Source organism: Entelurus aequoreus, linkage group LG08 (assembly GCF_033978785.1).
Source record: "Entelurus aequoreus isolate RoL-2023_Sb linkage group LG08, RoL_Eaeq_v1.1, whole genome shotgun sequence".
NCBI lineage: Eukaryota > Metazoa > Chordata > Actinopteri > Syngnathiformes > Syngnathidae > Entelurus > Entelurus aequoreus.
In genome coordinates, this window is record NC_084738.1 from 35,854,755 (window position 1) to 35,881,690 (window position 26,936).

The following is a 26,936-nucleotide window of genomic DNA, read 5'->3' on the forward strand; positions in this document are numbered from 1 at the left end:
CAATTACAGCCTCGAGTCTTTTTGAATACGATGCCATAAGCTTGGCACACCTATCTTTGGACAGTTTGACCCATTCCTCTTTGCAGCACTTCTCAAGCTCCATCAGGTTGGAGGGGAAACGTTGGTTTTCATCCAGGATGTCTCTGTACAAGCGTGTGGCCTCATCGTATTCAAAAAGACTTAAGGCTGTAGTTGCTGCCAAAGGTGCATCAACAAAGTATAGAGCAAAGACTGTGAATACTTATGTACATGTGATTTTTGACTTTTTTAATTTAAATACATTTACAAAAATGTCAATTTTTTTTTCTGTCAAGATGTGGTGCTGAGTGTACATTAATGAGAAATAAACCAACCTTTTTTGATTTTCGCAAATGGCTGCAATGAAACAAAGAGTGAAACATTTTAAGGGGCCTGAATACTTTCCGCCCCCACTGTATTTCCGGCACGTAAGAGGAAGTACATTGTGCAGGAAGCAAACTCGTCCAAAAGGTGGCGCCATTGCACAAACAACAACATACCTTTTTAGTGTCTGTCGGTGTAATATGGAAACTATTTGTTGACTACAAAACAATATGGCCGTTAGTAAAGAAAAATCAATCAATTAGCCGCCATGTTTTATAAGCCGCAGGGTGCAAAGCGTTGGAAAAAAGTAGCGGCTTATATCCTGGAAAATACAACAGTTTAGTTGAGCTTTTAGCAGGTGTTCTTACGTGTTATCACTGTAGCTTATTACCATAGCAACATAGACACAATATTGTAAGTCCAGTGGTTTTAAAATGTTGAATCTCTCTGCAATTCCATTATGTTGTTTGTCTGGCCAGGTTAGACAAGTAGCACCCACCTAAACTCTGATCATCCATAAATAACAACCATTCAAACCACATCATTCTTGCATGTTGGGTGTGAAATCAATATATGACCTTATTTGGCCAGAAAGCTGAAGGGAAATCTAGTCAAAGGCAAATTCCCTTATAGTTTTGTCTTTTAACCAACCATCTTGTATGAAGGAGTTCTTCCAAAGAAATCTTGCTAAATTCGGGATTTATCAGGTTCAATTCCATATTCTATTGGTTGTAGATCTCCTCACACGGATGCATTGGGTGTGCTCCTGTTGCCTTCCTTTAGATAACCAAGGTAGAGCAAAAAAAGATTGAAAGGTAGCGGTAAATATCCTGAGGTATGTTGGGGGAACATGGCTCCCGGCCAAGCTGGTGTACGGTCAGTGTGTGTGCATTAATGGCCACCATAAAATAGACATGGAGTTATGATCAGTGGTATACCTGAAGTCTGAGGCAGATCTCACTGAACATCACACTGGTGTTTGTGGTTCTTCTCTAGGAAGCTTCTGCTGCATATTAGTGGTAGAACCTGTCATGATTCCATTCAACTTGTACACTTTTCTTTGTCACCTTTTGAATGTGGAGCAGACGTAGAGGACAACAAGGATTTGTTCAACAACGTTTCTATCACAGTTGATCTTTGTCCAGCAGCTCCTCCAGTTCATTCTGGATGTCCGTCGGCAGCTCCAGAGGAGGCAGGTCATCCAAACACAGGTCCTCCTGAACCGGCATCTCCAGCGGGGGCAGCTGAGGGATCGCAATCTCCTTTCTATTTCCTGTACTTTTTCTCTCCTGGCTGCCCCCCGTCGCCATGGCGCCCCCGGCTTGAGGGAGCACCCAGAGCTCGGAGCGCTCCACAAAGTCTGCGCCCTCCGCCCTCATGCGGGTGTTTTCGGATTGTAGCCTCTTGTTCTCAGAGGTCAGCCGCTGGTTCTCGTCCATCAAATGGTTGACCAGGCGCCTCAAGTCTTCAATGGTGGTCTGTTGTTCTTCCAGGCGAGTTTTGTCATCTTTTGTGGTCTTAGAGCCAGGACAGGGCGTCAAAGATTGAGGGTTTCCTGTTTGTCGAGTCTGAAGCTGGTAGAGTAGAGTGTCGTATTCTCTGTCGCTACCTCCTCCACACGCTACAGCTGAGTTGTGGGGCTGATTCTCATCCGCTGACTGGGATTGTGGGAGGAGAGCCGGGCTGTTGGATGACGGGACAGTAACAGGTCGAGCCTTTGTGGCCTCCCGTCGGGTTTCCCTCTTCCAGCGCTCTTGGATAAGATGCTGCTGTTTAATATGACTGTCCCTCTGCAATTCCATAGACACACGAGCCTGCAGCCGCACAACATCAACAGCAGCTTCAATACTGACACAATTTGTACAAAAAGTGACATTTTGTTTTATTCTTTGTATTGCCTTGATTAACCCGATAATGACTTTATGCCGGTACGGCAGTAGATCCCTGGCTTTCTTTGGATATGGGTGGCATATGGACAAAGCAAAAAGAGCCTTTTAGGTTTTGATGAACCTTATGTATAAAAATTTTTATCACAGACAGCCTTATTTTTTTTTAGTTAGTTACAGTTTATTTATAACATGCATACAATACAATTACAATGTAATACAGCCTATATTTCCAGTTGTTTCATTACAGCACGTCCGAAAAGGAGTAGGAAGAAGCAGAGCTTATTTAATCCTGCCCCTTTTCATATCATAGCAGTTTTATTCAATTTCTTTGTTCTCGATTTGTAACACAACAGTGAATAAATACGTACATTAATTATTATACAATAAGTGAGTAAACAAATAAATACATAAATAAATATTAGACATATACACAATAATTAAAGTTCTCATAAATACACAATTAAGTAATTTATGGTTCATCTAGGAGATGAGAGTTTTTTTTTTTTTAAAGGGTTCAAGATGTTTACCATGATTCTTCTTCTTTGTAATTTGTTTAAATAGTTTCTTAAATCACATTAGTGATTTGTTTGATTTCTTTGCTTAATCCATTCCATAATTTTAATTTCACATACTGATATGCTAAAGGTTTTAAGTGGTGTACGTGCATACAGATGTTTTAAATTAGATTTGTATGCGTTATATTTCTCTTGTTTTGTTGACAAGAATTGTTGTACATTCTTGGATAGCAGGTTATAGTTTGCTTTGTACATAAGTTTAGCTGTTCGAGAATGCACCAAGTCGTTGAATATCAATATTTTTGATTCAATGAATAAAAAGTATGTTCTCTATAGCCAACATTATGGCCAATTCTGTGATTCCATCCGCGGTTACGTTAACGCGGAAATCATATGGCCTAACTTTTTTTGTTGAGTTTAATGATTATTGATCAGACATACTAGCGTTGTGTCAAATAAAAAGTACAAAACCCCAAATCAGTGAAGTTGGCACGTTGTGTAAATCGTAAATAAAAACAGAATACAATTATTTGCAAATCATTTTCAACTTACGGTATATTCAATTGAATAGCTTGCAAAGACAAGATATTTAATGTTCAAACTGAGCAACTTAATTCGTTTTTTTGCAAATAATATTTAATTGAGAATTTAATGGCAGCAACACGTTGTAAAAAAGTTGGCACAGGGGCATTTTTACCACTGTGTTACATGGCCTTTCCTTTTAACAATTCTCAGTAAACGTTTGGGAACTGAGGAGACCAATTTTTGAAGCTTTTCAGGTGGAATTCTTTCCCATTTTTGCTTGATGTACAGCTTAAGTTGTTCAACAGTCTGGGGTCTCCGTTGTAGTGTTTTAGGTTTCATATTGCGCCACACATTTTCAATGGGAGACAGGTCTGGACTACAGGCAGGCCAGTCAAGTACCCGCACTCTTTTACTACGAAGCCACGCTGTTGTAACACGTGCAGAATGTAAATAAAATATCTTGTCTTTGCAGTCTATTCAATTGAATATAGGTTGTAAAGGATTTGCAAATGATTGTATTCTGTTTTTATTTACGATTTACACAACGTGCCAACTTCACTGGTTTTGGGTTTTGTAGTTACCATGGTGACATCTCAAACTTTTAGTAGATGGCTCTTTTTTCACTCATTCACTCATCTGTTTCATTGTTACAAGCAGGTTGCAAAGCCGCCCATTAATTGTTTTTTTCGATTATAATATTTTTATGATTGTGAAAAGCCAAAATAGAAATTGGGAATACATTTCATTAATTGTTAATGTAATTGTCCTAATATTAATTGCTGTGATGCACATTGGGCATATGTGCCCCCCAAAATCTTACATCCCGTCTTTACAGCATCATTACAAGTCACTCGTTAAAGTAAGTGACCTACTGTTTTTCTGGTTAAACTACATCTTAACATCTTTCAAACGAACCTGATTCGCAAAGAAATACTCATGTTAAATACCTGTGCGAAAAGTGTGAAATACAAAACCACACATTTTCCACGGTGCATGCACTGCTGCACTAACTTGCAACAATAGTGGAATAGAGTAATTGTTTACACTCCAGCAAGAAGCACCACCAACTCATTGCTGGGGAAATTCTTATTTTTTGCTGTCTTGCTCATTATCTTTTGTGTATTCTGACTGTGCGGAGTGCGGGATCTCAGGCGCATGGCTTATTAAAATATAATTTGCATATTTAAATGGAGGTATGGACAGGGAGTAACAAGCCACTCCAACATGTGCGCTCAATTTTATATTGAACGGGGACGTACAAAAGAAATTGCTTGGATTAATGCGTGCACTTCTGATTTTTTTTGTGCGTACAATGTTTTCTGGATTTGAGCGTACACCATTTTTTTTGTAGGAAAATCCACACAGGTCTCTTTTTGGTTCAGAGACCAGTTCTTGGCAGTGAGGACAAATCTCCTACACTGCTGACAAGAACTCACTTAAAACCCCAATAAAAAACGAAAGGTGCTTACCTGCTTACAGTCTGTTGTCTTCATCGCTTCTGTCAGAAGTTCTGCAAAAGACAGAGCAGGGTCAATAACTTCACATAATCTACAATGGGATTATTTGTACAATTGGCAGGTTACATCCGAGATATGACACACTTATGTAACAAAAGAAAACATTACATTCAAAAACTGCAGAATTCTAACATACAATTTATTACATGGTACTAGTCGTGATGTAGGTTAGAACAAAGTTGCATTGAAGTAAATCAGGTTTACAATTTAAGCACGTTGATTTAAACTAGGGATGGGTGATATGGCCTAAAATCTTTGTCACGATATATATTACATTCTCTTACGGGACCGATATATATCACAATTTATTATTTGATATATAAATAATAATAGAAGCATTTCAAAAAGGGTTACAAAGGCTCCTAGTTCAGCTGTTGACATATGCAGTAACAAATTGCGTTATTTCTAGTTGTAATATTTTGTCAAAACTATTATTAATCTACTTGCTAATATACTGTTAATATTTGGTTACTTTCTGTTGTAACATGGTTCTATCTACACTTCTGTTAAAATGTACTAAGAACTAATTCGTATGTTGTTTGAATACTTTACATTAGTTTTGGGCAATAGTACATACTTGCTATCAATCCAATACCAAGTAGTTACAGAGGCAGTATAGGTCATAGCAATGCTGATAATGATACTTAATGATCATTGAATGATTACATTTTTGATCACAGCTATACCCAGACAAAAACACAAGATACCAAAACACAACAATACCAATTAAATATGAATTATTTATTACTATTGGATCTGATCTAAATTCTATGGTCTTTGCCTTTAAAGTCCTCCTGTGCCCAGGGACTTATTTCCCGAGTTTATAAACAATAACAAAAATGACAAAAACGTTTTTTGATGGTAAAAATATCGATTTATTGACCATATAATATTAGACTGGCAATAGTTGTCTCAATCGGCCCAACTTTGTCAACATTTAAGAGTGCTAGCTTGCAGTTAGCGGTTAGCTTATCCTCTAGCTATTCCTTGTCTTTTAGTAATAATGAATCTTGCAAGAAACATTATTTGCTGCCATGAAGGCGTGTATTACTGATTTAGAAGAGGCTTAGCACTGTGGAGGGTCGTTAGCCACTAACAAGAATTATATAGTGTGTTGAAGAAGCGTTTGTTAACTTGTCACTGTCAAATTTGCAAACAGAGCTACAATGTGTCATTAACATGCATTATCATAATTTGGGATAGTATTAAAAGCTCTATTGTCAGCAAATATTTATAAAATTTATATCGTATATGGACTATATTGCACAACCTTAATGTAATCCCCCACCTTCTCTGGATTTAGGTCGGTGAAACCTGGATAATACTGTACTGTATTATAATACTGTGTATATTATAAGAATGTGTCTAAGGTATAGAAGTTTAATCCACTGCAACAATTTGATTTGTATATATATTTTTTAAGTTTCCCAATTTTATCTTCAATATAACTAGTTTGGTTTGACAGACTGGAAAACACAATGAAGCCTTAGAATTGCCATTTCAAATTTGACAATTATACTTCAAAAGTTGAGTAAATAATTGAAATCCTTGGTCAAAGTATTCACTTACTCCATGCAATCAAAACTCCCTAACTACTGACACTGTAACCTGTATTTCAAGATAGTTTTGTAATGATTGTTTGTAAAATAAAAACTTCAAAAAAGGGTCCAGCATGCATCGTTTTCCTTTGCTTCATTACAGCAACACTTCCTTGTCTTTATGACAAAAGCCCACCCATCAAGCAACATAAACCTGTTCTCACAATTTCATGGGCTATTCAATGTGTCAGTAATCATTATATAATCAGTAACCATTGCCACAGCAGACCGGGTAAACCATTGTCTTTTGGGTCAAGTGAGGTGTCAGTCAAAGGTTTACAGTTCAGAGTTTATTAGGTAACGTGAAGTTGCTAATGCATCCATACTACATGAATTAATTATCAACACTATGTGGAAATGATGCTCATATGACAGCAATGCTAGAAATGTGCATCAGCGGTTATTGTGTGTTAATGGATGTAACTTAAATGTGCATTTGGTATACTGTGAGACTTTGAAATGGGAGTTGCATTCATGTTTATGATAAGTCCAACCACTCTGTTCACTGAGCATGCAGTTATATAATGACATACAACCTGCCTTGGAACGCAAATATAGAACAACGTAAAATAGTACAAAATGGTGGGAACGGCAAGGGGATAACTTAAGTTTATTTTTGCAACTGTCGTTTAGTGATTGTGTGCGCAAAACTTTGACCCCAACATAATATCAAAGTATTTCTATATTATTTTTTTAATTAAAATAAACCCCTATGCATTTACATCAATTTCTTTGTAGTTATTTACAAAACTTTTTTGTAATATGTTGACTAATTTTCTTCAGTCATCATTGCTTCCTAAAGTTGTTGGTCATTAGGTTCAGCCCTGTCCACGGACTAGTCTAGGCCAGTAGTTAGGGACCTTGCTTTCGAAGAACAAAGCTCAGTTGCTGTTTCAGGATGACACAAAGTGCTCAAAGTGGAATCCGTCACTGATATCAACACTTTAGAAAACAAAAATCCAAAAAGAACGCAATGCAATTTCTCAAGTGTGAAGTGCAAGAAACGATAGATGGAAGCCTAAACATTGAGGTTCTACAGAAAACCTACCCACACAGACTAATCACCCACTAGAACTAAGTGGGTGTTTTGGGAGCTAAACGTTGTCAGAACCCATAACAACATAGCACAAATGTTCCCAACCATGAGGACAATAAACAGAAAGAGCAGACAGACATCACAGAGGCTCTGACTACCTCCAGGTTAACCTGACTCTCGCCAGATCCTTGTAGTTCGCTGAGCTCCACACAAGGATCTGGGATCGAGGGCAATGCAAACTAATTCAAGATAGCCACAAATAATGAACCAATCAGGACCGTCGGGCGGGATTTCATAGATGTGACGTAGCGCCGAAGCGACTGATTGATTGAAACAACAATGGCGGCACGTAGCGAGGAGTCGTGTGCTGACATTGATTCTGCTATTGCAGCTGTTTTGTCGAATCTATCGAATATTAATTATTTAAAAGATGAACAGAGAACAGTTTTGAAGGCATTTATTGGTGGCAAGGATGTTTTGGCTCTTCTTTCGACCGGGTTTGGCAAGAGTTTGATTTACCAAATCGCTCCACTGATGGTGAAGGAAATGGGACGAGTGCAGAACCCAGTCGTTATAATTGTCTCCCCGCTGATTGCTCTGGTAGAGGATCCGATCCGTGAGGCTGGATAATTGGGGGTAACAGACATGCAGCTGGGGGGAAGAAACGAGAATGAAATCCTCCAAGGACGTTATTTTCTTTGCACAAACGACATTGATGGTCTACTGACATTGCTGCGTTGTTTCAGTAAAAGTTATCTAACTTTTCGCAACGTCGTTATCCAATATGTCGGCTGTTCTGTTTTGGAATTTCCATCGTCACTCTCATCATCGTCACGGGTTGATTTGGATGTGAGTGGTTGAAGTAGCACGTCATTCAAGATAATGGACAAGTGGTTTATCCAATCACATACAAAGATTTTTTTTACAAGGCCCCGCCTTCTGAAATACATCTCCTATTGAGAAGTCCCAGATCCTTGTGTGGAGCTCAGCGAACTACAAGGATCTGGCGAGAGTCAGGTCACCTCTAGGTAGCCCGACCGGGTCTTTGTCAATTTGCCAAAAAAACAAAGAGCCTCTACACCCATCCATCAATCCATCCATTTTCTACCGCTTGTCCCTTTCGGGGTGGCGGGGGGTGCTGGAGCCGAGCTCAGCTGCATTCGGGCAGAAAGCAGTACACCCTGGACAAGTCGCCACCTCATTGCAGGGCCAACACAGATAGACAGACAACATTCACACTCACATTCACACACTAGGGCCAATTTAGTGTTGCCAATCAACCTATCCCCAGGTGCAGATCTTTGGAGGTGGAAGGAAGCCGGAGTACTCGGAAGGAACCCACGCAGTCACGGGGAGAACATGCAAACTCTACACAGAAAGATCCCGAGCGCAGGATCAAACCCAGGACCTTCGAATTGTGAGGCAGAAGCACTAACTCCTCTGCCACCCAACTGAGAAAAAAAACAGAAGGTTGATTGTTGTGATCCAGGTTTGTCAGAGAAACAAGAAAAATACTTTCTCCAAACATAGCATCCCAATGCACTTCAAATCCAACATCACAGTCAGAAAAAAAATGGTACACCCCAAGGTCTGAATCCTTAAAAGAAAGCTCAGAAATGTTTATGCAGTGCAGTGGAGAATTCAGTGGCCTCTACATTTGGGAGACCAAGCATCTTCTACACCACTTGTTCCCAATTGGGGGTGCTAATACCCCCGGAGCGTACTTGAAGGCACTCGAGGGAATACATGAGATTAAAACTATTTCACGGACAATATAATTATTTGATATTCTACTGTAAATTTACTGCAGTAACAAGATATGAGCAGTCCAAAACGTTTACAGTATGTGTACTGTAACTGACAGGCAGAATGTAAAAAGAAAAACATCTTCAAGCTAACAAGGAGTTTCAACTTGTGTGCATTGCGATGATCTGGATGGCTGAGAATCTACACAGAAATAATGTTGGGTTATGCTAATTCTCAAGCAGTCTTTGTCAGTGAGAGGGCAAAACACATTTTGTTACGCTAACTAATGACCAAAAAGTCTTATAAAGTCTTATAAAACCTACCCGCTGCTTTCCCATGGCAAGAAATCGCCTCTTCATACTTTCCAGCAGAAAGCAAGCGATCTGCCTTCCTGCACTGCTGATGGGCCTAAAGAAACACATAGATACATGTGAATGCTAATTCAGTAAAGAATAAGCAATTGTGATGCAATGGAACTAAAGTTGTACAGTTGCTGAACAGCGATGAGCTGATGAATGTTTACAATATGGTGGTGGACTATACATTTTCTGGCAAAAAAAACTAAGTGGATAAAAAATTGCAAACATATGTCACAAGCTTACAATTAATTCTCCGTTCATTCTGAATATGTTTTGACATCAGCATATTGTGCAAGACCTCAATGTACTTTACAAGAGCCTAATTCAGAGGGTATCATAACTCTGGGTGTTTTTTTATTTTTTGGAAACATATTCCAAAACAAAAAATGGTATTTACAAGAGGTGTCTTTTGCGGTTACATGTGAGTGACTCGTAAAAAAGTTAGAGGTGTGAGGCATCATCTTATCTAAAATAATGATTTAACTAATGCGATTAATCACCCAAAATGTTACAGTAATTATATGCACATGCAGATTAATCACACTATTTATTTTGACCATGGTCAGTAATTAAGTTAATGCATACACTCAAAAGTTCGATATAAAGTGGTCGGTGGGGTGTATAAAATACTGATCACATTATTCTCAAGATCGCATTATATACAAATCCTTATTTTTTACCCTTTTCTTTTCGAAAAAGTTATGTGCTGTAGCTTGGCTGCCTAAACCTGCTTGGTGGATAGCACCCCCACGTGATGTGAATGGTGGATTGTACTACCATGTCACAGAATGGGGCGGGCACTATCCACCAGTAGGTTTGGACATCACTCGGTCGATATTTTGTTCAGTTATTTTTTAGAAACTTTCATAAACATTTACTGTGTAAGTGTTACGATCAGGTCGCGTATCTACGAAGGTCGTGTCTATATAAATGCAAAGGAGGGCAGGAAGCAGCATGCGGGTAAGAATGCTTGTTTAATATCAGTACGAGGCACAAAAACATACAGAGCATTAGGCTAGCGTGAAGTTAACTTGAACTCAAATCGGACGACAAAAAATTCTAAGAGTAGCAATGAAGTAATTGTCACAAAGAGTAAACCTACACAGGACATGAGTGGGAGGCACCGGTCATGACAGTACGTTTGTAAATATGCGATTGACTATGGTGGGAAAAAAATGGACGAAAATTCAGGGTCAATGGCACGATCGCATTGTATTACACAGCATTATAGCAAACTGAGTGTATGTCATGTGCTCACTGATAAAATACACCCTACTGGACTCCAGATAAATACGCTACCAAGTTTTAAAGCAAATAAATGACATGCATTCAAGTAAACCATTTAAAAACTTCTAATGGATGACATTCTGGCAACAGAATTGCAATTGTGTCCAAATATTGGGGTCTTTTTTAAGTTGATTTAAATTATGAAAGCGAGGATTAACCTGTGATTAGTTTTAGAAAATCATTTGACAGCACAAATATATATTTGCATGAAAACTGGTGTACAGTAAATATATCAAATGTTTTGTTCTCACTGGCGAGCAAATCAGCTCATATTTGCTAGTCTCTGTATTATTACACTATGTTACTACAGTGTTTAGACAGTGAGCCTGGTTAGTCCAACAGCCTTTGAGTGTCGTTAATACCGTTTTATTATACAAAGAGTACCAGTCGGATATGTAATCAATCTAATTTTACGTTCTTGCCATACATCACTTTTTTGTACTGTATGTTGTTCAAGGTTAGTGGTAGTAGTAATATTTTGACATTTACCACAGCCAACACCTGCAAATGATTAAGTATTTAGTATACATACTAGGGGTGTGGGAAAAAATCGATTTGAATTCGAATCGCGATTCTCACGTTGTGCGATTCAGAATCGATTATCATTTTTTTTAAAAATCTATTTTTTATTTTTGTATTTATTTTTTAAAATTAATCAATCCAACAAAACCAAACCCGACCCAGCAACACTCAGAACCGCAATAAACAGAGCAATTGAGAGGAGACACAAACACGACACAGAACAAACCAAAAGTAGTGAAACAAAAATGAATTTTATGAACAACAGTATCAATATTAGTTACAATTTCAACATAGCAGTGATTAAAAATCCCTCATTGACATTATCATTAGACATTTATAAAAATAAATGAACAATAGTGTTACAGTGGCTTACACTTGCATCGCATCTCATAAGCTTGACAACACACTGTGTCCCATATTTTCACAAAGATAAAATAAGTCATATTTTTGGTTCATTTAATAGTTAAAACAAATTTACATTATTGCAATCAGTTGATAAAACATTGTCCTTTACAATTATAAAAGCTTTTTACAAAAATCCACTACTCTGCTTGCATGTCAGCAGACTGGGGTAGATCCTGCTGAAATCCTATGTATTGAATGAATAGAGAATCGTTTTGAATCGGGAAATTATCGTTTTTGAATCGAGAATCTCGTTGAATCGAAAAAAATCGATTTTGAATCGAATCGTGACCCCAAAAATCGATATTGAATCGAATCGTGGGACACCCAAAGATTCGCAGCCCTAATACATTCACTTGTCAGACTCAGTCAATTGTGCATCAGCATTTGAAAACGTGTTATCCTTGACGGTAAGTCAGTAAAAAGTCAATTGCAGTGATTCTCAAACTGTGGTACGCTAAATAATCACGTGGTTAAAGTAAAGTGTTTTTAATTATCCAATATTCAAAGACAGTGTTAACGTTTAAAATGACTGTAGGGTTACAGTGGCCAAAAACATTAAACATTTTTGTTAAATAAAACCTCTGCCTTGTTATTAACGAATACTTAGGCCTATTACACTACTGTGTCTTAAAGGCCTACTGAAACCCACTACTACCGACCACGCAGTCTGATAGTTTATACATCAATGATGAAATCTTAACATTGCAACACATGCCAATACGGCCGGGTTAACTTATAAAGTGCAATTTTAAATTTCCCGCTAAACTTCCGGTTGGAAATGTCTATGTATGATGACGTATGCGCGTGACGTCACGACGGCAACGGAAGTATTCGTACCCAATGTGTCACCATACAAACTGCTCTGTTTTCATCGAACAATTCCACAGTATTCTGGACATCTGTGTTGGTGAATCTTTTGCTATTTGTTTAATGGACAATGGAGACTGCAAATAAGAAAGTTGTAGGTGTGATCGGTGTATTAGCAGCGGACTACAGCAACACAATCAGGAGGTTGTGTTGTGTTTGAGCTGGATACAAGACGCACTACCATGAGTACAGCTTTGGCTTCCAAACATTTGATCGCTTGCCCGTACGTGCGTGTCGCTATGTGCATGTCACGTACGTAACTTTGGGGAAATATATTGTTCTTGCCGACTCTGATGGGGTGTCGTCGAAAGCTACAACGCCCGCCGCCGCTCCGTAGTTAGCTTCAATTGTTAAGCTTCGCCAAGCTGGATATTATTAACCGTGTATTTACATGTTCATGGTTTAATAGCATTGTTGATCTTCTGTCTATCCTTCCAGTCAGGGTTTTTTTTAAATTTTGTTTCTATCTGCATTTGAGCCTGATGCTATCACGTTAGCTCCGTAGCTAAGTTAGTTAGCTTCAATTGTTAAGCTTCGCCAAGCTGGAAATTATTAACCGTGTATTTACATGTTCATGGTTTAATAGTATTGTTGATCTTCTGTCTATCCTTCCAGTCAGGGTTTTTTAAAATTTTGTTTCTATCTGCATTTGAGCCCGATGCTATCACGTTAGCTCCGTAGCTAAAGTGCGTCAACGATGTATTGTCGTGGAGATAAAAGTCACTGTGAATGTCCATTTCGCGTTCTCGACTCTCATTTTCAAGAGGATATAGTATCCAAGGTGGTTTAAAATACAAATCCGTGATCCACAATAGAAAAAGGAGAGTGTGTGGAATCCAATGAGACCTTGTACCTAAGTTACGGTCAGAGCGAAAAAAGATACACCCTGCACTGCCTCTCTAGTCCTTCACTCTAAAGTTCCTCATCCACAAATCTTTCATCCTCGCTCAAATTAATAGGGTAATTGTCGCTTTCTCGGTCCGAATCTCTCTCGCTCCATTGTAAACAACGGGGAATTGTGAGGAATCCTTCCTCCTGTGACGTCACGCTACTTCCGGTATAGGCAAGGCTTTTTTTATCAGCGACCAAAAGTTGCGAACTTTATCGTCGTTGTTCTATACTAAATCCTTTCAGCAAAAATATGGCAATATCGCGAAATGATCAAGTATGACACATAGAATGGATCTGCTATCCCAGTTTAAATAAAAAATGTCATTTCAGTAGGCCTTTAATGTTGGTCATTATGGTGGCACTTGGAGAGGCAAGTGTTGACTGAGATGGTACTTGGTTAAAAAGTTTGAGAACCACTGTTCTATTGCATTTACTTGAATAATTCAACTACTACTTTACTGTAAAAATGGTGTTAAACCTCGGTTATAAAAATAACAATAAATGATCCTGTGTTTTCTGGAAAATGACGAAACTGCGAGAGAAAATATTCACAATTTGGTTTTTTATAAAATGTCCTAAATAAATAAATACTTACCGCATTTCTCACGCAGTTTATCACTATAATCAGTTTTAGGTGGAACAGAAACACGATCATATTAAAACAAGCGAGGTTTTATTCAGTTTGTGAGTTTATGTACTCGTGGCGAACACTTCGGTCCATAACAAAACTTGTACACTGTAGCGACAACTGCACGATAAAACCACAGAACCCACATTATCTGGAGGAAAATAGCATGAAATAGAGCATGTCAAAGCTACCGGACAGCAATTTAGTGAACTGCGATAACAAACAAGGGTGTCGCAAATGCCCGGAGGGGGAGGCTAATGTAGCTTACCTTTGCGATCGGCAGTAACGTTAGCATGTTATTGCAACATCATGACCGAAACTTACGAGATTGAGCGGACTGTCAACGACCTCCATGCAGCCAATTCTTCGATGATTTTCACTCCATGAAGGATGTCTCTGTCCCTCAAGGACTGTCATTCGAATTGAGACACAAAATGTGGGGAGCAAAAATAACTAGAAGACATTTACTGTCGGTGGCACGGTCGCCTCCACCGACTGGGCTGCGTAAAGACGTCGCAACGTCATAGTTACGGCAATCGGAAGTAGAATTTATTTCCCTACAAAATAAGATCATTATGCCACAATGCTTTGGCAGTCTTTGCACAAAAAATACCTATACGAGCTTTTATATATAACATAAGTTATCAAAGTCTGTGTTGTCTGTGGCTGGAATAAAATAAATGCAAGATTGGATCATTGTGCTTGCGGAGTCGCTGTGTGTTATGGATTTTAAGCGGAAACAGCATATAAGCACATTTTGAACTTGACACTAGTTTGTTTACGTCGTGGGCTGACCAGGAAGTGAATTCTAAATGCAATTCGACGACTTTATTGCTCATAAATCACCGGATTGTATATTTATAACACTTTGACTATTTTTTTCGTAGCGAACTGAGCAACGTTATTCAGTGTTAGTGAGTATTTTCTGTGTAAACCGCACCAATGAACAACAGAAGCCATACGTGTGTGATAATGACCAGCCTGGCCTCAGTAGTTTTCCTTATGATGGTGTTATATGGCGTCTTTGGCACCCAGCAGGCTAGCAGCTTCATCTTGCGCCAGGACTACCAGCTGCTGGGCCGGCCGTTGTACAAACTGGACCTGAGCTGGCCCAAAAATCCTGAACTTTTCACTGGGAATGTGTTTGGAGTGGCTGTCAACCAGTATGCTGGTGTGGTCTATGTTGCACAAAGAGGTAACTCTTGACCATCAATCTCGACTGATGTGTGTTATTAACATGGCGTTGATTGCTCCTTTTTAGGTGAGAATGTGCCCAAGGTGCTGGCATTTACATCAGAAGGCGACTTCCTCATGTCCTGGAACACAACCACCTTAGAAATGCCCCATGGTATATTTTTAGCAGATGCCTTGTCAAACCCGACTATCTGGATCACAGATGTGGGAAATGGTCCGTATGGCCACACCGTGAAACAGTACTCGCCATCAGGGAAACTTTTACAGGTGAGCCATTGATCCACAATTAGACTGTTGATATGTATTTGTTAATGACCTCTGCTAAGAATGTTTCCATTGTTTTCAATCAATCAATCAATGAAAATGTATTTATATAGCCCTAAATCACGAATGACTCAAAGGGCTGCACAAGCCACCGACATCCTCGGCTCAGATCCCACATCAGGGCAAGGAAAAACTCAACCCAGCAAAGTTTTAAGTAGAGGTGGGAATGTGTGGGCGTAAAGTAAAAACGTTTTTATCTTTTAACTTTTTTGAACAAGTCATGCATGCTTTTATTTCAAGTTGCCTGGACTACTGCAATTCACTTCATGGTGGCATTAGCCAAAAATCTCTCCCGGTTGCAGTTAGTCCAGAACGCGGCAGCACAACTTTTAACAGGGGCCAGGAAACGCGAGCATATAACACCAAATCTTGAGACTTTGCACTGGCTCCCTGTTCATTTTAGAATTGATTTAAAAATGCTGCTGTTTGGTTTTAAAGGCCTACTTAAATGATTTTTTTTTATTTAAACGGGGATAGCAGATCCATTCTATGTGTCATACTTGATCATTTCGCGATATTGCCATATTTTTGCTGAAAGGATTTAGTAGAGAACATCGACGATAAAGTTCGCAACTTTTGGTCGCTGATAAAAAAAGCCTTGCCTGTACCGGAAGTAGCGTGTCGTCACAGGTTGAAGGGCTCCTCACATTTCCCCATTGTTTACACCAGCAGCGAGAGCGATTCGGACCGAGAAAGCGACGATTACCCCATTAATTTGAGCGAGGATGAAAGATTCGTGGATGAGGAACGTGAGAGTGAAGGACTAGAGTGCAATGCAGGACGTATCTTTTTTCGCTCTGACCGTAACTTAGGTAAAAGGGCTCATTGGATTCCACACTTTCTCCTTTTTCTATTGTGGATCACGGATTTGTATTTTAAACCACCTCGGATACTATATCCTCTTGAAAATGAGAGTCGAGAATGCAAAATGGACATTCACAGTGACTTTTATCTCCACGACAATACATCGGTGAAGCACTTTAGCTACGGAGCTAACGTGATAGCATCGTGCTTAAATGCAGATAGAAACAAAATAAATAAGCCCCTGACTGGAAGGATAGACAAAAGATCAACAATATTACTATCAGGAGACACCGAACCAAACACTGGACCTGTAACTACACGGTTAATGCTGTGCCGCCTGTCGAAGCCTAGCAATGCTGTTGCTAACGACACCATTGAAGCTAACTTAGCTATGGGACCTCGTCAGAGCTATGATAAAAACATTAGCGCTCCGCCTACGCCAGCCCTCATCTGCTCATCAACACCCGTGCTCACCTGCGTTCCAGCGATCGACGGCGCGACGAAGAACTTCACCCGATCATCGATGCGGTCGGCGGCTAGCGTCGGATAGCGCGTCTGCTATCCAAATCAAAGTCCTCCTGGTTGTGTTGCTGCAGCCAGCCGCTAGTACACCGATCCCACCTACAGCTTTCTTCTTTGCAGTCTCCATTGTTCATTAAACAAATGGCAAAAGATTCACCAACACAGATGTCCAGCATTCTGTGGAATTTTGCGATGAAAACAGAGCTGTTTGTATTGAGATACAATGTGTCCGAATACTTCCGTTTCAACCATTGACGTCACTCGCAAACGTCATCATACATAGACGTTTTCAACCGGAAGTTCCCCGGGAAATTTAAAATTGCACTTTATAAGTTAACCCGGCCGTATTGGCATGTGTTGCAATGTTAAGATTTCATCATTGATATATAAACTATCAGACTGCGTGGTCGGTAGTAGTGGGTTTCAGTAGGCCTTTAAAGCTTTGCATAGACTGGCACCTCATTATATCTCGGACCTCATTCAAATTTACATTCTTGCGCGCGCTCTGAGGTCCGAGAGCCAGCTCCAGCTTGTGGTGCCCAAGACAAGACTTAAAACCAGGGGAGACAGGGCCTTCTCTTTGGTTGGCCTTAAGCTCTGGAACACTCTGTCCCTCCATGTTCGAACTGCTCCCACAGTGGAGTGTTTTAAGTCTCGTCTTAAGACCCACTTTTATTCTCTGGCTTTTAACACTACGTGAGTTGTGTGGTCTTCTGTGTTTTTAAATTTTAACTTCTATTTATTGTTTTAAATGGTTTTACCCTTTCAAATCGTTTTTAAACATATTTATTTTTATATTGGTTTTATATATTTTTTGTTTGTTTTTATTCACATTGGTGGAGCTAAGGATAGTATTTGAATCTTGTTTTTAATATTTTTGTGCAGCACTTTGGAAACATTTTTGTTGTTTAAATGTGCTATATAAATAAAGTGGATTGGATTGGTATGGGCACGTCACCATTCGATTACAATTTAGGAGCTACGATTCGATTAAAAAACGATTACTGATGCATCTAATTTATAAATATTGCTGTCGTTTTACATTTCTTTTCGTTTCACTAAATAAGCGTTTATCACTTGCAACTTTTAAAAACAGGTAATTTGTAAAAATAAATTCCCATCACATTAATTAAATACATGGAAATGTGTGCAAAACTGGAACATAAGTGCGCTAAAATAAAGGAGCTGGTCGGATCTCTCGGTGAGGTGGCTTGCTGCAATCAGCCAAATTTTAGAAATGTCTGCACTAATTTATTTACAATAAATACATTGATTATCAACGTTTACTAATAGATTTTATAATCGTCCATGTCCGAATTGCGATGCATCTAAATATCTGTTATTCCTCCCACCTCTAATTTTTATTTTTATTGGTCAGGGAGCCTTAGACAATCTGCTTTCCACTTGCTCCAGACTGTCTTTGCATTCAGTCTAGGAACTAAATGTTGATACATTGTTGATATGTTTGATAATTATTTTTTTTAAAATTATTTTAAAATATATTTTCTTAATTAGTGTCAGTTGCACCTCTCTTGAAATCCTCTGGTAACCCCACAGACACACAGCACTTTTTAAAAATAATGTGGTTTGATAGTCTCATTTTGGCAAAAATCCACACTTAATATGTAAATAATTACAATATTAAATTAATTTCTGCATTGTGTTTCATAACAGGAAAGTAAATCAAAATCATTCAATTTGATTAAGCTGTAAGGACAGAAGCTGTAATAGAAAACTCTGCGTTTGGCAGGAATTAAAACTCCCTATTTCACATGTTTGCTTGTTTGTCTGTCAGACCTCATCAGATCCATAAACCATTCTATTTTGGTGATGATCCAACTTAATTTGCCGATGACATCATTCATTGGACGTTTTGCTCTCACAGTCCTTTGGCATTATGGCCAAGTGGGGCACTGAGAACTGGAGTGGAACAGTAGTAACTAGGGGTGTAACGATTAGTTTCAACGATTCGATTTAGAATTGTGGTTGCCAATAGGGATGATATTTTTTCTTAGAACAATACGATCCGAAATGATTCAGTGAGTTGAATTTGATTTAGTAACTTTTTAGCAAACAACATTCAAGCAGTGTGATTGTTAAAAAATACTGGATACAGGACACTGCAGGTGAATTTTCCTATAGTCCTGTTATTTCTTGTAAGATAATTAGGTATAAATAAATAATGGATGCAAACAACATTTCATGGCCAATGTATAATTTTATCTTATTTGAAAAAAGTGCAACCAACACTAGGGTTGAATCAACAAGATGAAACCTTTTCTGCAGTCATTTTCAATATAAAATAATTGTTCAATAAAAGAACATTTTAAGAGTAGATAGATAGATAGGTCTTTATTGTCATTGCACAAGTACAACGAAACTTTGTTTTCAGCACAAACCCGTTCAAGATTAGACAAACAAACAAGATTTACTTGCTAAATAAAGTTCCCCGACCTGGCCATATCTGTCTTCTGCCTTGGCGTCGCTGATGAAGGACGGCGTGCCAGGTGTGCAGAAACATGTACAAAATCCAAAACCTGTAAAGTTGGCATGTTCTGTAAATAGTAAATAAAAACAGAATACAATGATTAGCAAATCTTTTTCAACTTATATTCAATTGAACAGACCGCAAAGTCAAGATACTTAACGTTCGAACTGGAAAACGTAGTTATTTTTTGCAAATATTAGCTCATTTGGAATTTGATGTCTGCAACATGTTTTAAAAAATCTGGCACAAGTGGCAAAAAAGACTGAGAAAGTTGAGGAATGCTCATCAAACACTTATTTGGAACATCCCACAGGTGAGCAGGCTAATTGGGAACAGGTGGGTGCCATGATTGGGTATAAAAGCAGCTTCTATGAAATGGTCAGTCATTCACAAACAAGGATGGGGCGAGGGTCACCACTTTGTGAACAAATGCGCTAGCAAATTGTCCCAACAGTTTAAGAACAACATTTCTCAACCAGCTATTGCAAGGAATTTAGGGATTTCACCATTTACGGTCCGTAATATCATCAAAAGTTTCAGAGAATCTGGAGAAATCACTGCACATAAGCGATTAAATTACGGCCCTTCGATCCCTCAGGCGGTACTGCATCAAAAACCGACTTCAGCGTGTAAAGGATATCACCACATGGGCTCAGGAACACATCAGAAAACCACTGTCAGTAACTACAGTTCTTCGCTACATCTGTAAGTGCAAGTTAAAACTCACAATGCAAAGCCAAAGCCATTTATCAACAACACCCATAAACACTGCCGGCTTCGCTGTCCCCGAGCTCATCTGAGATGGACTGATGCAAAGTGGAAAAGTGTTCTGTGGTGTGACGAGTCCACATTTCAAATTGTTTTTTGGAAACTGGACGTCGTGTCCACCGGAACCAAGAGGAAAAGAACCATCCGGATTGTTATAGGCGCAAAGTTCAAAAGTCAGCATCTGTGATGGTATGGGGGTGTATTAGTGCCCAAGGCATGGGTAACTTACACATCTGTGAAGGCGCCATTAAATCTGAAAGGTACATACAGGTTTTGGAGCAACATATGTTGCCATCCAAGCAACGTTTTCATGGACGCCCCTGCTTATTTCAGCAAGACAATGCCAAGCCACGTGTTACAACAGCGTGGCTTCTTAGTAAAAGAGTGCGGGTACTAGACTGGCCTGCCTGTAATACAGACCTGTCTCCCATTTAAGATGTGTGGCGCATTCCATCCATCCATCCATCCATCTTCTTCCGCTTATCCGAGGTCGGGTTGCGGGGGCGGCAGCCTAAGCAGGGAAGCCCAGATTTTCCTCTCCCCAGCCACTTCGTCCAGCTCCTCCCGGGGGATCCCGAGGCGTTCCCAGGCCAGCCGGGAGACATGGTCTTCCCAACGTGTCCTGGGTCTTCCCCGTGGCCTCCTACCGGTTGGACGTGCCCTGAACACCTCCCGAGGGAGGCGTTCGGGTGGCATCCTGACCAGATGCCCGAACCACCTCATCTGGCTCCTCTCGATGTGGAGGAGCAGCGGCTTTACGTTGAGCTCCCCCCGGATGGGAGAGCTTCTCACCCTATCTCTAAGGGAGAGTCCCGCCACCCGGCGGAGGAAACTCATTTCGGCCGCCTGTACCCGTGATCTTGTCCTTTCGGTCATGACCCAAAGCTCATGACCATAGGTGAGGATGGGAACGTAGATCGACCGGTAAATTGAGAGCTTTGCCTTCCGGCTCAGCTCCTTCTTCACCACAACGGACCTATACAGCGTCTGCATTACTGAAGACGCCGCACCAATTCGCCTGTCGATCTCACGATCCACTTTTCCCTCACTCGTGAACAAGACCCCTAGGTACTTGAACTCCTCCACTTGGGGAAGGGTCTCCTCCCCAACCCGGAGATGGCACTCCACCCTTTTCCGAGCAAGAACCATGGACGCATTATGAAACCTAAAATACCACAACAGAGACCCATGGACTGTTAAACAACATAAGCTGTACATCAAGCAAGAATGGGAAAGAATTCCACCTGAAAACCTTAAATAAATGGTCTCCTCAGTTCCCAAACATTTACTGAGTGTTGTTAAAAGGAAAGGCCATGTAACACAGTGGTAAAAATGCCCCTGTTACAACTTTTTTGCAATGTGTTGCTGCCATTAAATTCTAAGTTAATGATTATTTAAAAAAAAAAAAAAGATGTTTCTCAGTTCGAACATTATATAGCTTGTCTTTGCTGTCTATTCAATTGAATATAAGTTGAAAAGTATTTGCAAATCATTGTATTCTGTTTTTATTTACCATTTACACAATGTGCTAACTTCACTGGATTTGGATTTTGTATGTCTCCTCATCCTTGTTGATGGTGTTGGCCCCTTGCTTCCTAATTTCCATAACTTCCTTGATCCATCTCTTATATTCTTCTGTTTCTGATTAAATGATTTTTCCTTGGCTGCCAGTTGTTGTGTTGTTGCTCAATGTTGTTGTGTTCTGGAAGTTGATGCGTCGCCGTAACCTGCTCCGCTGTCACTTCCGTTGTGCATACTTAACATTTAATGTCCTCATCATTGAAAGTGCTGAACTTCATATAAAGTCTGTAGTTCTTAAATCCAATGTTTTCCTTTTTCTGGTATCGATAAAATCGACCGATTCCATTTTTAAAACAATCTTGGATTGACACCTATCTTCCGGAAGGTAAACTTTCTGAGCACTGATCAATGTAGTTGAATCTAAGGAAAATACAACAATATATCGATTAATCGTCCACCCCTTGAAATAACCCAGATAGTTTCACTCAAACATGCGTACAAGGTCATTGGAGTAGTTCAATTGTTTACAGGTCACAATTCAGCATGGTTTAAAAGGAGTAGGAAGAAGGCAATAATATTTAACTAGGGCTGCAGTTATCGATTATTTAAGTAATCGAGTAACCGGTAGATTGTTTTTTTGATTAATCAAGTAATCGGTTAAAAGATACTTGCATAATTTAATGCGTAATTTAGGGGAAATACTTGAAATAACAATTATGTACTTTCCATTACCTTCTTTTTTCTAATAAATGCAAATCATCAATATTGAAAACACATTTGAAAGAAGAACTCTCTACTGTTCGCCACGACACAGTTCACAGCACCCACACACCGCTCCTTTAATGTGTGCTGTATTGCAGCGGCCATAGTGGAAACTATATCCGCGTTTTTAAAGCTACGGGCAGTCGGGCACTCCATGCGGTCCTGATTTTATCAATGTGTATTAAACGATTAATCGAAGCAAGGGAATATAAATCTAAGCTTTTTTTTCTAAACGATGAATCGTTGCACCTCTGTATTTAACCCTACCTCTTCTTCATATCACATCAATCACTAATATATGCGTGTGTGTTCAATATGTAAATACATTACTCACAAAAGGCTAGGCTGCCCAAATATGAACACTATAAAACCAAGGCCACACCCAGCATTTGACTTCGCCATTGCAAGGCTCCAGACTGGATGCGCCTATAGCGGAGCGGTTGCCGAGCCCAAAGCGCCACAGAGAATCATTAGCTGATGTTGTGTTCCCTAAACACCCTAAAATGAGCAGCCAGACACATGCATCCATTCCCGCAAAGGCCACATCGCATCCCACGTTCAATTAGAATCCCACCGCATATGCGAGTAATTTAGCATTACAGGTACATTGTAGTCCGTTCCATTGAAAACTAGTACTTATGCAGACATAAACCTAATGAGTTTTGGCAGCTGACATACATTATGCAGAATGTCAAAAGCAACATCCCAATTTCCATCCAGAACAGGCTTTGATAAAAGCAGTTTTGATTTATGTGTTTCTGGTTAAATCAGTTTTACCCTCTCAAAGTTAGTGTTCCTCTTCAATGCACTCTTCATAGTCTAATGGCAGATTCAGAACGTTCTGAATGCACAAATCAAGGTTTTTCTAATCAAACAAATCACATGGACATGTCCAGGTTCATTCTGCTGTAGGTACAATTTGTTCCCTTGCACCCAAAAAACCCCATCTGTAACCGGATTAAACTCTCTATTTAGTATTTAAGCTCTCAGAGCAGCGTTGTTCAGTCGTTGCTATTACATATTACATATGTAAACCTTGGCAGAAGGCAGTGTTCTTGTTTATATGCGAGACTGGAAGTGCAGCAAGTCCTATAAAAATAATTTTTACTGCTTCTATTTGTCAGGTGCTTGGTACGCCAGGGGAAGCTGGCTCTGGGCTCAACCCTTTGCAGTTTGACCAGCCCGCTGAGATCTTCATCCACGAATCTGGAGAAATGTACATAGTGGACGGTGACGGCGGCATGAACAATCGACTCATTAAACTTTCTTCGGACCAGGAAGTATTGTGGGTGCATGGAGAAAAAGGACAAGGTCTTGCTCAGTTCTACATCCCTCATAGTGTAACCGTGGATAACGCTCAGAGGGTGTGGGTAGCTGATAGGGGTAACAAGAGGATCCAGGTCTTCAACTCACTTACAGGGGACTGGCTGGGGTCATGGGGAAGCTGCTTCACTGAGGACGCACCTTACTCAGTCCGCCTGACCCCTAATAAGAAGTACTTTGTTGTTGTCCAGCTCAACACTAATCAGATTTCCCTACTGGATGCACCACCGGTGGGTTTAATTGGCCAGTGCAGGGTGGTCAGTGTGATTCAAATGGCTGATGAAGCCAAGCCACATTTGGTCGACTTGGACCTAAAGTCAGGGGTTCTGTATGTGGCTGAGATTGGAGCCCAGCAGGCGCAGAAGTTCATCCCCTTCAGTCTAGGTAGAGAGACACTGCGATTCAAAAGGAGTCAATGACTAACCACTTTGCTCCAACACTTTGATTGCCAATGAAGTGGTTGGCCACTGAAAAATTGGTTAACCATTTTCTCAGCTACTTGAACCAACAAAGTGGTTAACCATCAATTGGCCACTGCTGTTGTGGCTGACCATGCCACTAATATATATATATACAGTCATGGCCAAAAATATTGGCACCCCTGCATTTCTGTCAGATAATGCACCACTTCTCCCAGAAAATTGTTGAAAAAAAGCCAAATCTGATATTATTTTACACAGAACACCAAAAATGAACTGGACAAAATTATTGGCACCTTTTCAAAGAAATTGTTCTATTCTAAGCATGTGATGCTCCTTTAATTTGTAATTAAACTCACCTGTAGCAAGTAACAGGTGCTGGCAATATAGAAATCACACTTGCAGCCAGTTAAAATGGAGAAAAGTTGTGTTGTGTGTACCACACTGAGCATTGCCAAAAGAAATAAGAGCAAATAACTCTCAGAGGATTTGAGAACCAAGATTGTGGAAAAGCATGGAGAATCTCAAGGCTATAAGTCCATCTCCAGAGATCTAAATGTTCCTGTGTCTACTGTGCGCAATGTCATCAAGAAGTTTAAAGCCCATGGCAATGTAGCTAACCTCCTTGGATGTGGACGGAAGAGAACAATTGATGAAAGACTGCAACAAAGGATTGTTAGAATTGTGGATAAAGAACCTCGATCCACTTCCAAACAAATTCAAGCTGACCTGCAGACACAGGGTACAACAGTGTAAGCTCGCACTATCCGTCGCCATCTCAATGAAAAGGGACGCTATGGTAGGAGACCCAGGAGGACCCCGCTGCTGACACAGAGACATAAAAAAGCAAGACTGGAGTTTGCAAAGACTTACATGAGGATGCCAAAATCCTTCTGGGAGAACATCCTGTGGACAGATGAGACTAAAGTGTAGCTTTTTGCTAAAGCACATCATGACACTGTGAAAAAAATGAGGCCTTTAAAGAGAAAAGAACACCATACCTATAGTCAAACATGGTGGAGGTTTACTGATGTTTTGGGGTTGCTTTGCTGCTTCTGGTACTGGATGCCTTGACTGTGTGCATGGTAGAGCTGTGAATCTTTGGGTGTCCCACGATTCGATTCAATATCGATTCTTGGGGTCACGATTCGATTCAAAATAGATTTTTTTTTCAATTCAACACGATTCTCGATTCAAAAACGATTTTCTCCCGATTCAAAACGATTCTCTATTTATTCAATACATAGGATTTCAGCAGGATCTACCCCAGTCTGCTGACATGCAAGCAGAGTCGTAGATTTTTGTAAAAAGCTTTTATAATTGTAAAGGACAATGTTTTATCAACTGATTGCAATAATGTAAATTTTTTAACTATTAAATGAACCAAAAATATGACTTATTTTATCTTTGTGAAAATATTGGACTCAGTGTGTTGTCAAGCTTATGAGATGCGATGCAAGTGTAAGCCACTGTGACACTATTGTTCATTTTTTAAAATTTATATAAATGTCTAATGATAATGTCAATGAGGGATTTTTAATCACTGCTATGTTGAAATTGTAACTAATATTGATACTGTTGTTGATAATATTCATTTTTGTTTCACTACTTTTGGATTGTTCTGTGTCGTGTTTGTGTCTCCTCTCAATTGCTCTGTTTATTGCAGTTCTGAGTGTTGCTGGGTCGGGTTTGGTTTTGGAATTGGATTGCATTGTTATGGTATTGCTGTGTATTGTTTTGTTGGATTGATTTATAAAAACAAATCAAAAAATAATAATAATAATGAAATAAAATAAATCTATTTTTTAAAAATGAGAATCGATTCTGAATCGCACAACGTGAGAATTGCGATTCGAATTCGAATCGATTTTTTCCCACACCCCTAGTGCATGGCATCATGAAATCTGAGGACCAACAAATAATTTTGGGGCATAATGTAGGGCCCAGTGTCAGAAAGCTGAGTCTCCGTCAGAGGTCATGGGTCTTCCAGCAGGAAAGCGATCCAAAGCATACTTCAAAAGTCACAAAAAAATGGCTTAGGACAAAGCGCTGGAAAGTTCTGAAGTGGCCATCAATGAGTCCAGATCTAAATCCTATAGAACATCTGTGGAGAGGTCTAAAACAGCAGTTGGGAGAAGGCACCCTTCAAATCTGAGACACCTGAAGCAGTTTGCAAAAGAAGAGATGTCCAAAATTCCAGTAGCAAGGTGTAAGAAACTCATTGATGGTTACAGGAAGCCATTGATTTTAGTATTTTTTCCAAAGGGTGTGCTACCAAATATAAAGTTGAGGGTGCCAGTCCATTTTTGGAGTTCTGTGTAAAATAATATTAGCTTAGGCTTTTTTTTGTGTTGTTCCAATGCAAACAAACAATTTTGTGGGAGAAGTGCTGCATTATCTGACAGAAATGCAGGAATGCCAATATTGTTGGCCATGACTGTGTGTGTGTATATATATATATATATATATATATATATATATATATATATATATATATATATATATATATATATATATATATATATTAGGGCTGCAACAACTAATCGATTAAAATCGATTATAAAAATAGTTGCCGATTAATTTAGTCATCGATTCGTTGGATCTATGCTATGCGCATGCGCAGAGGCTTTTTAAAAAAAAAAAAAAAAAAACAACCTTTATTTATAAACTGCAAAATGTACAAA

At 39.4% G+C, this 26,936-nt stretch overlaps 2 protein-coding genes across 3 annotated transcripts; one reads left to right on the plus strand and one right to left on the minus strand.

Moving 5' to 3' along the window:
* Positions 1–1,041: 1,041 nt before the first annotated feature.
* On the minus strand, positions 1,042–14,653 carry nrbf2b (nuclear receptor binding factor 2b). Its single transcript, XM_062056391.1, has 4 exons — positions 14,452–14,653; positions 9,492–9,576; positions 4,741–4,781; positions 1,042–2,156 (listed from the first exon to the last, which is right to left on the minus strand). The coding sequence occupies exons 1-4, from the start codon at positions 14,542–14,544 to the stop codon at positions 1,467–1,469; spliced, it is 909 nt and encodes a 302-aa protein (XP_061912375.1). The 5' UTR covers positions 14,545–14,653; the 3' UTR covers positions 1,042–1,466.
* Positions 14,654–14,917: 264 nt separating this feature from the next.
* On the plus strand, positions 14,918–26,695 carry LOC133655083 (NHL repeat-containing protein 3-like). 2 transcript variants are annotated; one of them, XM_062054988.1, is made up of 3 exons: positions 14,918–15,322; positions 15,389–15,588; positions 23,635–26,695. In XM_062054988.1, exons 1-3 carry the CDS (start codon positions 15,070–15,072, stop codon positions 24,250–24,252), a joined length of 1,071 nt encoding a protein of 356 aa, XP_061910972.1. In that variant the 5' UTR covers positions 14,918–15,069; the 3' UTR covers positions 24,253–26,695. The 2 variants fall into 2 exon arrangements, with proteins under 2 accessions (XP_061910972.1, XP_061910973.1); XM_062054989.1 differs by having other exon boundaries at positions 14,918–15,298.
* The last annotated feature ends 241 nt before the right edge of the window (positions 26,696–26,936 follow it).